The sequence below is a fragment of the Babylonia areolata genome, chromosome 1, assembly GCF_041734735.1.
Source record: "Babylonia areolata isolate BAREFJ2019XMU chromosome 1, ASM4173473v1, whole genome shotgun sequence".
NCBI classification, from domain to species: Eukaryota; Metazoa; Mollusca; class Gastropoda; order Neogastropoda; family Buccinidae; genus Babylonia; species Babylonia areolata.
In genome coordinates, this window is record NC_134876.1 from 102,642,099 (window position 1) to 102,656,667 (window position 14,569).

Genomic DNA, 14,569 nt, shown 5'->3' on the forward strand with positions numbered 1-14,569 from the left:
TACAGTGTGTGCAGGGGTCTGTGTGAATAGATAAGACACTTATCTGCCAGTACAGTGTGTGGAGGTGTCTGTGTGAATAGATAAGACACTTATCTGCCAATACAGTGTGTGGAGGTGTCTGTGTGAATAGATAAGACACTTATCTGCCAGTACAGTGTGTGGAGGTGTCTGTGTGAATAGATAGACACTTATCTGCCAGTACAGTGTGTGCGGGGGTCTGTGTTTGAATCCTTGTCTTGCCCTTTCTCCCAAGTTTGAAGGGAAAATTAAATTGAGCTCCTGTTCATTTGGGTGAGATGATAAAGGGAGTTCTGTTTCAGCACACACTTTGCACACTCATGAAGAACCCATGACAACATTAAGTGTTGTCCTCTGGCAAAATTCTGCAGAAGAAAACCACTCAGGTAGATACACACATACATGAAGAAAACCACTCAGGTAGATACACACATACATGAAGAAAACCACTCTGGTAGATACACACATACATATGATGCTTTCAAGGTCTGACGAAGCGCTGGTAGATACATACATATGATGCTTTCAAGGCCTGACGAAGCGCTGGTAGATACACACGTACATGTGATGCTTTCAAGGCCTGACGAAGCGCTGGTAGATACACACATACATATGATGCTTTCAAGGCCTGATGAAGCGCTGGTAGATACATACATATGATGCTTTCAAGGCCTGACGAAGCGCTGGTAGATACATACATATGATGCTTTCAAGGCCTGACGAAGCGCTGGTAGATACACACGTACATGTGATGCTTTCAAGGCCTGATGAAGCGCTGGTAGATACATACATATGATGCTTTCAAGGCCTGACGAAGCGCTGGTAGATACATACATATGATGCTTTCAAGGCCTGACGAAGCGCTGGTAGATACACACGTACATATGATGCTTTCAAGGCCTGACGAAGCGCTGGTAGATACATACATATGATGCTTTCAAGGCCTGACGAAGCGCTGGTAGATACACACGTACATATGATGCTTTCAAGGCCTGACGAAGCGCTGGTAGATACACACGTACATGTGATGCTTTCAAGGCCTGACGAAGCGCTGGTAGATACACACGTACATGTGATGCTTTCAAGGCCTGACGAAGCGCTGGTAGATACACACGTACATGTGATGCTTTCAAGGCCTGATGAAGCGCTGGTAGATACACACGTACATATGATGCTTTCAAGGCCTGATGAAGCGCTGGTAGATACACACGTACATGTGATGCTTTCAAGGCCTGACGAAGCGCTGGTAGATACACACGTACATGTGATGCTTTCAAGGCCTGACGAAGCGCTGGTAGATACACACGTACATGTGATGCTTTCAAGGCCTGATGAAGCGCTGGTAGATACATACATATGATGCTTTCAAGGCCTGATGAAGCGCGTCACTCAGGTAGATACACACGTACATGTGATGCTTTCAAGGCCTGATGAAGCGCGTCACGTACATGTGATGCTTTCAAGGCCTGACGAAGCGCTGGTAGATACACACGTACATGTGATGCTTTCAAGGCCTGACGAAGCGCTGGTAGATACACACGTACATGTGATGCTTTCAAGGCCTGATGAAGCGCGTTAGGTTACAGTGCTGGTCAGGCATCTTCCTGGCAGATGATATGTAGTGTATCTGGACGCAGTGATGCCTCCTTGAGAAAACTGATGGTGTTGTGTGCACACAGGAACCCTGGAGCAGCCTACGAGGTGACGGTGTCTGTTGTGGTGTAGCTTATATGGATTTGTCTGAACGCAGTGACACCTGTTGTGTGCACACAGGAACCCTGGAAGCAGCCTACGAGGTGACGGTGTCTGTTGTGGTATAGCTTATATGGATTTTTTGTCTGAACGCAGTGACGCCCGTTGTGTGCACACAGGAACCCTTAAGGCAGCCAATGAGGTGACAGTGTCTGTTGTGGTGTATCTTATATGGATTTGTCTGAACGCAGTGATGCCCGTTGTGTGCACACAGGGGCCCTTAAGGCAGCCAACGAGGTGATGGTGTCTGTTGTGGTGTAGCTTATATGGATTTGTCTGAACGCAGTGATGCCTGTTGTGTGCACACAGGCGCCCTTAAGGCAGCCAACGAGGTGACGGTGTCTGTTGTGGTGTAGCTTATATGGATTTGTCTGAACGCAGTGACACCCGTTGTGTGCACACAGGAACCCTGGAAGCAGCCTACGAGGTGACAGTGTCTGTTGTGGTGTAGCTTATATGGAATTGTCTGAACGCAGTGATGCCTGTTGTGTGCACACGTGAACCCTGGAAGCAGCCTACGAGGTGACGGTGTCTGTTGTGGTGTAGCTTATATGGATTTGTCTGAACGCATTGACGCCTGTTGTGTGCACACAGGAACACTGGAAGCAGCCTATGAGGTGACGGTGTCTGCCAGCATCAGTGACGTGGCATTCTACCCTGCCTATGGTGAGGGCTACCTGCTGGTCCTCACCTCTGCTGATGACGACGACATCATCACCATCAACCTGTCCACCGGCAAAGTGTCCAAACTGAAAGGTGAGAATCAGTGGATTGAAACCATGTACAGAGGTGCCAACTGTTACCATCTTGCTGTATTATAATGCGCTTGATCGCAGGTAGTTTCGACGTTACGCCAACGTCAGAATTGTTCAGACGAGTTCAGTTTTGACTCCATAGCATGGTCACATGCTTTCCTGTTGTAACATTACCCAAACACTATAGATCTATTGATCATGAGGCCAGGGCAGTCACTACTAACCTTGGCCTCACAAGATGATGCTCAGCTAACCACGTGCATGTTTACATTGAAACGGCATTGAGTGGACCAGTCAATTTAATTGTTTGCCTGAACAAGAGAGAATGTGGCTGTTTGTATGCCTTGTATGTAGAATATTATGTATGCCTTGGGTGTAGAATATTATGTATGTTTGCTGATGTGGGTCAGAGTCTGAGTGTTCCTACCAATTTCAAAATGTTCCTACCAAATTTCCTGATTATTCCTTCAAACGATTGACAGGGGTTGGCATCATTGTATATATTTCAGGTCAAGTCAGGTCCAGATTTTATTTCATGATGGTAATTGAATAAGCAACAATTGCTTTTTTACACTAAGCCATCAATGAAAAAACAAAAAAACAAAACAAATATAGGATGGAGAGAGAGAGTACATTGTACAATGTCAAACTGATGCCAACGACACCTGTGCTCTGTGTTGGCCTAATTTCACCTGGCAATGTGTGCAAACTGAAAGGGTGAGACTGGTGGTTTGAAAATATGTATTTATTCAAAGGAGGCATTGGTGGATTGTTCAGTCATATACTTTGATCAGAAAAGGAGTTCAGTTGCACTTTGTTTCTTTCTTTTTTTTTTTCTCTTTATATTTTAAAATCTGTTCAATGATATTCAGTATCAAACTGAGGTCAGTTCCTCAAACAGTAATTTATGAATTTTGACACAGTGCTGCTACTTACTAATAATACGACTGAACACTATAAATTACTGTATGTATGTATATATATGTATATGTATGTATATATTTATGTGTGTGTGTGTACTTTCCCATTGTAATACAAATTCACTTATTTCTACTCTCCAAAACTTGAATGAACCCTCTTTTTTCTATTTATGTATATATATATATATATATATATATATATATATATATGACGATCAAACCTATGTTGCTTCTTCTGCACAACAAACACCGACCAGTATGTGTGACAGGGCAAAAAAAAGATCCCTTGGTATCTGTAAACCTTTGTCTGAATAAAAAAAAATGTGTTGAAAAACAACAATAACAACAACAAAACTGCCCTGTTTCTCTCATGTGCCCAGGAGCCAAGGGCGCAGCCACGTCGTCTGACTGGCATCCCTCCCCGGTGAAGCGGACCATCACCACCGGGGACATCTTCTGCAACTTCCTGATGGCTCCCTCCAAGTCGTCCCTAGCCATTGTGGACATGAAGTTCCACCACGTGAGCTGTGAGAACACAGACATCCCCCGCAGTCAGGCAGCCGTCTTTGTCGGACACTAGTCCTCAGTGGACAGGGGGCGAGTGGGAGGGGGGGGGGGGGTGTACTGGATGCTGGCTGTTGTGTGTTATTAGTTTGGTGGGGGGGTGGGGGGGGGGGGCACTCTTAATTCTCTCAGCAGGGAACAGGAATTCTGCTGGTTTTGTGTTTACGTAGAAGGGCAGGACATTTTAAACATTTCTTTTATCTCTCATCAGTTATGGGGTACGCAAGAAGTGAAACAAATTGGACTCCCTAACTTCATCAGGGGTGGTACCTTGCGAGAATTTTTTCTCTCTTTCTCTTCTCTCACAGAGAAATGAGTCTTGTCTATTTCACAAGGATGCCAAGGAGTGATAGCTAGTCTGGTTGGTTTATTGTCTATTCACTACAGGGTTGTTTGTACAAGAGAAGGCTGAGCTGATGTGCTATACCTACCTTTTAGGTAACTAGAATTTGTGTCTTAAGAGAAAGAGAGATTGGTGGCTTGAAACATTATGGAACACTGTCAAGTACCTGGCTCCTGATTGGCTCTTTGAAGGCTTGAAGAAATCCATGTGTTCTTTCTTTGTGTTTGTTTTAATGAGTGCTTCATTGCTGTTCAGATAACCTCTCACGTTCTTGAAGTAAAAATGCTACATGAAACACGGATGCCACTTACCAAGCCTTTGGGTTCAGTTGAGGAGAATCTCTTTTTGACAGCTGTTGTGTAATGTTTCTCAGACAAAAACTTATCATAAACTAGTCATAGTTAGTATAACTGCATCATCCACTTGAGCTAGTGTATTAGAATCTATGCAATATGAAAAAAACCATAGAGAAATTAAAAAAAACAAAAAAAAAAAAAAGGAGAGGAAATCAAAAAAGAAGGAATAGACTTAGAGAAAGCAGGTCTCAAGCATTTCATGATACGACACTTGTTCGCATGTCACCCTCAGTGCTGAAGTTTGACTGACTAATATCAGCTCAGAACTCACTCAGTGCAGGATTCTGCAAAGATATTTGGGAAAGACAAAGAACCTGCAAAAAGTGTTGTTTAGTATTTCAGAAAGTTGAAATTTAGGCCAGAGTTGACACAAACTAAGGTCGTTTTCTTTCCTTGAAAATCTTACCGAAAACCGAAAGCAACATATTCTCATGGAGAATTTGCAGTAAAAAAAAAAAATTATAATATAAAAAAAAGAAAAAAAGAAAAGAAAAAAAACTCACTTGAAACTGAAAACTGGAGGTGATATGAAAAAATCAATATTTTGGGGGGAAGAGAAAAAGTCAGAGATAGTTGGGGCGTGTAAACAGTGGAAGAAACTAAGATCCATCAACCTACCACTCAACGATGTGATATTATGTGCTTAAAGGTTGGTCATAAACACTGCCTGGTAAAAATAAACCCAACCCTGTGGTATACAAGTTGACATTTTATGACCAATGATTGCTTGATGCACTCATAAATAAAATGGAGTGTTACTTACTTTCATCTTCATGTTATTGTAAATTTAGATATTTATTTATTTATTGATTTTCCTCATACTTGAATTTTGATTTTTTTTTTTTTTTTTTTTTTTTTTTTTTTTTTTTAATTTCTAAGCCACAAAGACATTGGAAATATAATGTGAAATACATTATAAAGCATTTAGAATTGGTGTTTTGGATAAAGGTTTAGCTGTTAAGGACACAAAAGATCATATGTTCCATACGCAAGAGTTTTTTGTTGGAAAAAGTAAAAAAACAAAGTGTTTATCTGTTTATTTTCTTTTCATTAATTTGCTTGCATTATTTAATGAGAATGTACTCTTTGCAAGCAAGCCCAATCATGTTGATTGGTTTGGACAATTGTTTTAATTCCTGGAAGACTGTAAACCTGTGTAACATTTGATGAAATGCAACAAGCATGCATTTCAGTTTATTATCTTCAAAATCAGATGGTTTGTTTAGCTACTGGTTAGCAACTTATTCATTCATTCATTCATTGGTCTATTCATTCTTTGTTTATCACTGTTCCTTTCTTTGTTGATGCATTTGGTTTTTTTCATGTTTCCTTTTATTTCCAAAAATCCTTCTTCCTTTTTCACACACAAACCTGTCTGGTAGAGATTTATTTTACATGTGGAATGATCATATTTGAACGCTTGCTGTAGAAAACCGCTTGTGTCCATTGTGTGTTTTACTGTATTTGTTAAGAATCCTTGTACAAAAAGCAAACAGACTATTTTTATCATGTAAATGTGCTCCTATTATTATTATATGTCATTATGCCCACCTGCTCCCGTCTGTTTTTTTTTAAAGAATATTTAATCTTGTACCTTTGTCACATTCCTGTAAATCCGGGATAAGATTTGGAAGAGCTGTTGACGACAGGTGCCATGCTAAACTCTGCCAGAAAGGTGCAGGACACTGCTGCTTGTGATCTGTAACGTACATGGGAAGCAGAAAGAAAAGAATCACGCTGATCATGGGTACAAGGCTGGCTGACTCAGTGTTGAGTTGTTTGATACTGGTCTGTGTTGGAAAGTGAAGTCTCGTGTTAAAGACTGCAGTGAGTGTTTTCACATCAACACCAGTCATGAATGTAACAAACATAACATCCCTGTAATCCTCCCTCTCACAGTCATACCCCTTTATTTTGTTATTCATATTATTTTTTTTTTTTGATTCAGTTTGTGTTGTATTGGCGAGAAATGAGATTTACAGTGTTTGGGATTTTTACTTTTTGCTGTGTACATTCCAGAAATGTATTGCATTTTAAGTAGCTGGTGTGGAAGGCGATTTGACTACTGTGCTTGATGTGGAACAACGCGCAGATCACATAAAGCTGAGAAACATTAATCTTTGCTAAGCCACAGCAATGTGGGCTGTTTGTTGCGCTTACATGGAAGTGAATTGTGTTGTTGATATGGTGAGGCATTGGATAGCATCCATTTGATGTTACTGGGCAGAGAGGACGTGTTGCAGCCGTAGGGAAGCAGACTGATCAACTGTCATCCCCAAGGGACACTTAGCTTCATATTAATGTGCTTCTGCTTTGATTGCTAGTTGTTTTGTAGCCTTTGAAACTTGTGTTAGGGTTCGTAGGAAGGGGCTAGCACTTTGCTGCTGTGTGCCAGACATTTGTAGATGTAGTGTTGTATGATGCATCAGCATGGTTTGTCAGCGGTTTTACTGTCGTTTCAATTTTGCTGTTCTTGGGAATATTTTGCTGGAATGGAATTATTATGTCTGTTGGGAGTGTGTTTTGAGGTTGTTGGAATGTGTTGGAGTGATGTATATATTTGTTTTCAAGTTGAGCTTAAACCAGCGGGAAAACGGATTGCTTTCTAAAAGTATTTGAGCTTTGATACTCTGGGAAGTCCTTGTTTTGTTTCTATCTGTTGCCCCACCTGTACCCCCTCATCTTGAGTGTGTTCCGTTGAGCTCGGCTGTGATTTGGTCAGGGTGAAGTTTTGTATCTCACAGTCATAATTATCAAGGTCATTCATTGTACTATGGTTACATGGCAATTGCTGTTGTGATTCATCTTTCCATTTAACATGTGCCTTTTGGTAGCACTTTCTTTCCATGTGAGAGTGAAATGGCCCACCCCCCACCTTTTCTCATACATATGATCTGATTTGATAGAAGCATTTGATTTGTTGTGTTCTATAATGTCTTGCCTTGTGAACGCACCCCCCATAGGAAATGTGTCAGGAAAGAGCATTTGGGGTTTGAGGGTGATAGGGTCATTTTGTGTGCAACTGCACTGCAGTCTTTCAGACTCCTTTCTTTTTTCTTTTTTTATCCATGCTACTGTTACTACAACAGAAACTGACTGCTACTGTTACTACAACAGAAACTGACTGCTACTGTTACTACAACAGAAACTGACTGCTACTGTTACTACAACAGAAACTGACTGCTACTGTTACTACAACAGAAACTGACTGCTACTGTTACTACAACAGAAACTGACTGCTACTGTTACTACAACAGAAACTGACTGCTACTGTTACTACAACAGAAACTGACTGCTACTGTTACTACAACAGAAACTGACTGCTACTGACACTACAACTGACAGGACAACTAGTACTACTTTATTATTATTGTTATGATCACTGTCATCATTACGAATGGAATCATTAATTTAGTGAAGGCAGTTGTCCTTTTCCCCATTGGTTCTCTAGAGGGAGAGGTAGGTTCCCAGGCAGTTAGGACTGGAAATCATTTTTCTGACCTACAGGTGTACAAATGCCCTGAGTTGGTCACGTCATAAAACTTTTGTGCATTGTCATTGGCTTTGTTAAGTTCTTTTGTTTTTCTTTCAAATTGAATTTATGATTCAGACGTGACTGCTTTTTATGTGATTTATGAAGTGAGGTTGTTTTTTTTTAGGCTTGCATAATTTGTGGTGTTTTTAGACCAAAGTGGTGTACATTCCCCTTTTTTCCTGTCCAGGGACATTTCCACTGTGTGATTTTATTTGAGTGAAGGTTTTATTCATTGTACCGCCCTTTACATTTGGTAGTTTTATACTAGTTGTCAACAAAAGTCAGTCCGCTTTTTGTGTTGTCATCTTTGCTCCCCGGCCATAATTTTCTTGGTTGTGTATTTTTTTGTTTTGTGTTGCCATATATTTAATGTACACATGCTCGTCTAGGACCGTGTTTCCACCAGTGTCTGTCACTCTCCACCCTGCTTGTTCATTTATTTTATTTTCTTGTATGTGCATGTCTGCAATGAAAATGAAACCAGATTCTTTACCTGATCGTGTAACAGTGAATGTTGTTACAAGATTGCAAACTTGATTGTGAGCAACGTCCTGTGCACTTGACGTTTTAATTACGCATAAGCTGTCTCATTGACTATTTCCAATCGTACAGCTTATGCTGAAAATGAAAAGTCAAAGAAAAAAAAAGAAAAAAAGAAAAGAAAGAAAAACAGGTTGTTCCAGAAGAAATTGTTTGGTGTCATATACTGTACCATGTCAAACTGATGCAAACTAGGCCTATTGGTTTGCTCTGCTTGGCCAAATTCTGTTCTAGAAGTGATTGCATTTCATACACAATGTTACACAAGATGATATTGAAAACCCAGTGTATGAAGTGATTGCATTTCATACACAATGTTACACAATATGATATTGAAACCCAGTGTATGAAGTGATTGCATTTCATACACAATGTTACACAATATGATATTGAAAACCCAGTGTCTGAGTGGAGTAGCCACATTATTTTCTCAGAACATTGTGATTTCAGTGTATGAGAAAACGTCATTGGCACAAGCTGCATAATGAAAAAGAGACGCAGCGTTTTTGGCAGGACAGATTTTTTGGCAACTTAAAGCAAGTTAGATTTTGGTACATTGTACACTGCATTACACAGTAATTGATGCAAGATATGCATGTATCCTCACATACACACACACATTGACTCTCTCACACACACACCTACACACACACACACACACACACACACACACACCTGCACACACACACACACAGTTTCCAAAAATCTGTCCTAAACCCTACCATATCCAATCACTAAAAATAAGAAGGGACTGTACAGTGGTAGTGTCTCTTTCAAAGCACCCTCTGAATGAGGATGGTTTGCTATATGCAATTCCAGTTGTCTGTCCTATTCCTGCCCTGTGTTTTGGTTCTCTTTGTAACCAGCTTCATGCACGTTGTCTGTGACCGTTCATCCTTACTGTGTGACAAAACATCTGTTCAGTGTACAATAAAAAAAAGTTTTGTTTTGGAATTTGGGAGGTGTTTGTAGCGTGGAAACTTTATTTTCTCTGTGTGTGTGTGTGTGTGATTCTTCTCGCAGACTGTTTCTCCATGTCTCTGTCTGGGCCTCTATCTCTCTTTCATATATGGTTCACAGAAAGTTAAAGACCACTTTGGAACTTGCACAGTTTTCTTCTATGGGGCATGGTGAATGATGCTGACTTTTCAGCACATAGAGGTGAATGATGCTGACTTTTCAGCACATAGAGGTGAATGATGCTGACTTTTCAGCACATAGAGGTGAATGATGCTGACTTTTCAGCACATAGAGGTGAATGATGCTGACTTTTCAGCACATAGAGGTGAATGATGCTGACTTTTCAGCACATAGAGGTGAATGATACTGACTTTTCAGCACATAGAGGTGAATGATGCTGACTTTTCAGCACATAGAGGTGAATGATGCTGACTTTTCAGCACATGGAGATGAATGATGCTGACTTTTCAGCACATGGAGGTGAATGATGCTGACTTTTCAGCACATAGAGGTGAATGATGCTGACTTTTCAGCACATGGAGATGAATGATGCTGACTTTTCAGCACATGGAGGTGAATGATGCCAATGTAACGAGCGCCACACATAACGAGAGGTCCTTTCTTGCATGTGCACTTCCATTCTTTTCAATGAAGAAACACATCTTTCATTTATAAACCACTAATAGCTGCAAAAACTTGCCTGAAACAGTAATGTTTCAAATGCATTTACAAGAGTGTTGTCCTCTGGCAAAATTCCAAATAAGAAATCCATTCTGATAGGTACACAAATATATATATATATGTGTGTGTGTGTGTGTGTGTGTGTGTGTGTACATGCAAGGCCTGACTTGGCCTTATTAACTCTTTCACTGCCATAGGCGACTTTTTTCTACTGACATCGAAGGGTCATGCTGATGACATTGCAACAAAACTTAACAGCTGCAGCCAGTTTCCTACCAAAAGAACGACGACTAACCTTTGCCCATTGGCTGTGTTTGAAGTGAACAAGTCCACTTTGTTGTTTTGACATGAACCCAAGCCTGTACCTGAGAGCATGGTTCCTAAAATATCTGGCACTGGGGAGTGTTGTTCACACAGAAACTTGGTGGTGAAAGAGTTAAGTGTGTTGGGTCATACTGCCTGGTCAAGCATCTGCCTAGCAGATGTGTTGCCAGCATATATGGATTTGTCCAAACGCAGTGATGCCTCCATGAGAAACTGAAATTGAATCATGCTGTTCATTGCACTGATTGTGGCATACAGAAGTGGAGTTCTGTTACCACATTTGGCCAGTATCAGTATCAACATGAAGAAACAGATTTTACTTCAGAAGGGGCAACAACCAGAATACATATGGGGCTGAGTTGGGACTGTATTTGGGAGAGTGAGGAAGATAAATCACTTTTGTGGATAGGTCAGAGTAATCTTGGCTTAGTTTATGGGCCTTTGCACTGTCATGTTGAACTTGAAGAGCATTTCCCTTCTTCTACCAACATTTGGTCGCTGGTCAGAGATGGATTTCACAACTTTGGGGCTAAACGCTTTTTATGTAATATCTAGCAGTAAGTGTATACTTTTAAAGCAGATAAACTGAAAGCCTTGGGGATTGAAGAAAATATGAAACATCTCTTCCAGCTTTGAAAACTGGGTCCCAGTATGGTTGGTCTTTCGTCATTAGCACCCACCCACATTTTAATGGGCTGTTTGTTTGGGATCGCACAGAAGGTGATCCATGTTTTGTGACCAGCTATCGTGTCACATAGTCGTTAAAGGCCCTCTAGCTCAAACATTTCAAGCAAGCACTTTGAACTCTGAATCGTCTGTTTTCTTGTCTGCTCCTTTGTCAGAAGGTGCATATGGTATCAATTAGGCAATTACTTTCTGCATCGCAGGATACATGCAAGGGTGCCATAAGAATCACTATGCTTCAGGAACTGAAATATGTGGATCCTCTGCAGTTTTTTCCTCCTTGGAAACAGTCCAATGACAGAGTGCCCTGTATGACACACATGTATCCACACACAAATTGACAAATGGAATGAATTTTGATCAGACTCTCTTCAAGTTCCAGCCTCGTAAAGACGTAGCATCTGAGCTGCTTTGTGCTTGGATCCTTTTTTTTTTTTTTTTTAAACCATACTGTCAGAGACATTTCATTTCAGTTACATCATACAGGTAAACTAGATAATATGGCTTCATGATTATGTGCATAACTTTCATTGACGCAAAGGCTACATCATGTCTAAATACATATTTAAAATATTTACTGTGAACAGATAGAAATGGCAGTCAAATTGACAAGGCTTAATTGTGCTGAACTGTGTAGAATTCTGTGGTGTTTGATGTTGTAGTGTTTTCTTTAAAAAAAAATGTAGGCCTACACATTTAATATATCTATTTAGCCGAGACAGAGAGACATAGAGTGCAAACAGCTTAGAACTTTTGAACCTGAACTCAACCAGGCGACATAAGCATGCTGCCCTTGCTAATACACACAGAGCTGTGCTCTTTGGGTATCATCATTCTTGTATGCTTATAAGCCACACATGCACAGACACACACATATACTGGGTATCATCATTCTTGTATGCTTATAAGCCACACATGCACAGACACACACACATATACTGGGTATCATCATTCTTGTATGCTTATAAGCCACACATGCACAGACACACACATATACTGGGTATCATCATTCTTGTATGCTTATAAGCCACACATGCACAGACACACACATATACTCACACACATTGTCTTCCTGTCTCTGTGTTTCTTTGTCGGTCTCTCTCTCCCTTCTCTCTCTCATGCATGAACGCACACAAATGTACACACACACAAAGAAGGCTGTGAGGCCTTGTGTTAATCATAAATGAGACGGGGCGTAAAAAGCCGTGAGGCTACGATGATCAACATCAGCCCCTAACCTGAACCTGAACCTGAACACACACACAGAGACAGACACACACACAGAATTACACACACACACACACACACACTACTACACACACTACTCTTTACTGGCACCACAGAGAATTTAACATGCACATGAGGAATGCCAGGATCTAACAGCCACTCCAAGCCAGGATCTAACAGCCACTCCAAGCCAGGAACTAACAGCCACTCCAAGCCAGGATCTAACAGCCACTCCAAGCCAGGATCTAACAGCCACTCCAAGCCAGGATCTAACAGCCACTCCAAGCCAGGAATTCACACACACATTTCATCACAAGCATGAAACACTGACACACGCACCATGCCGGCCACACAACGCAACACACACACGCCAAATCACATGATAATAATGATAATACCCACTTTATCAATCAAGCACTTTACACAATGCAGCTAACCGAGCTCTTGACTGATTCAGAAATGTAAGCTTATGATTCGTAATCAATCACATTCGTGTTTCATGCCTCACTGACATAAAATGACGCCTAAACAGTATTTCGCAACGCTTGTTCACAAGAAAGCACCCCCCGGCAAAACGAACAACTACAGCGGCTGGTAGAAGAAGCGATGGCCACGCACACTCGATCATTGTCTATCGATTGATCAGACCTTTCTGTTAGATCCTGTTTACTGGTTGCCATGCACGGGGGGCATTTTAGGTCACGATCTTTACCGATATTGAGCCGAGCGTTGCCGGAAAAATCCGGAGTTGTAGAAAAAAAAAAGAAAAGAAGGGTAAAGACAGGCTGTAATCTCCTCAGGATAAGAACTTATGACCGACGTTTTTTGCGTTACACATACTTTCTTGGGTTGAATGATTGAAAAAAAACAGCGGTCGAAAAATGCTCGATACCTGTGTTAATGTTCTGCTCCATATTGACCGGAAATTCCCGAAATCAGAACGTACTATTTCGGCAAAGACCCGAGTTTGGCCGGAAATTCACGAGAGCACAAACACTCGCTGTGTCGGCAAATCACCCGACTGTGAACCATGTGAGTTGTTATATCCGGGTGTGGGTGTGTGTGTGTGTGTGTGTGCTGTGTGTTTGCGTTGAAATCAAAATATGCTACAACTGGGGTGTTTGGGAGAATGGGAGCGAGTGCGTTGGGACAGAAACATTTCGAACTCCGACATTTTTGAAACTGAAAAGTCTGGACATGTTTGTGGTTGTTGTTTAGAACACACGTACGGAACACTTGTGTTCAAATAACTGGCGCCTGTGTACCAACGTGAGTTGCTGTTCTGTGCTGTGCAAGTATACTTGTGACAAAATGCTCAGGATAGTCATTGGAAAGAGAGAGATGGAGAGAGAGAGAGTTGAAAAGAATTCTAGAAAACCTGATGTCAATGACCGCCCAGTTGTGTATTTATTCATTCATGGGATGTCGTGCATTGCTGAGTGACCACCGGACGACAATTACGATGTTCGCACGGTAGACAACTTTCAGAGGAAGTGTGTTAGCAACGGTAAGACTTGACAACGGGAGTAAGACTGAACAGTGTTGGGAAGATCGAAAGTGGGGGTGGGGTGGAGAACACGGTGGTCTATGGTCGCTACTATACTTTTAAGGCAAAAGGTAAGGTTTGGGAATACATGTCATGTTGAATGTTTGGTGCATGCGTGATGGGTTGGGTGGTAACTCTAAGGAGTTGATCGGCCTATTTCGCTTATCTCCAACACTCACTTGTACTGCCTGTTTACAAAAGGGAGATTAGCAATGTTGAAAGCTCTGTCTAGCTGCTACCTGGATCTCTCTCTCTCACTCTCTCTCTCTCTCTCTCTCTCTCTCTCTCTCTCGCACTCTCTCTCACTCTCTCTCTCTCACTCTCTCTCTCTCTCTCTCTCTCTCTCTCTCTCTCACACACAGAG

The 14,569-nt window shown here is 41.3% G+C and overlaps 1 protein-coding gene across 4 annotated transcripts in view; it reads left to right on the forward strand.

Moving 5' to 3' along the window:
• The window catches only part of LOC143290370 (follistatin-related protein 5-like), a 121,058-nt gene extending 111,321 nt beyond the window's left edge, over window positions 1-9,737 (forward strand). For all 4 annotated transcript variants that reach the window (XM_076599766.1, XM_076599758.1, XM_076599775.1 and 1 more), the window contains 2 exons: window positions 2,365-2,526; window positions 3,826-9,737. In XM_076599766.1, the coding sequence (XP_076455881.1) occupies window positions 2,365-2,526; window positions 3,826-4,025 (362 nt within the window). In that variant the 3' untranslated portion in view covers window positions 4,026-9,737. The remainder of the gene's footprint in view (window positions 1-2,364; window positions 2,527-3,825) is intronic.
• The last annotated feature ends 4,832 nt before the right edge of the window (window positions 9,738-14,569 follow it).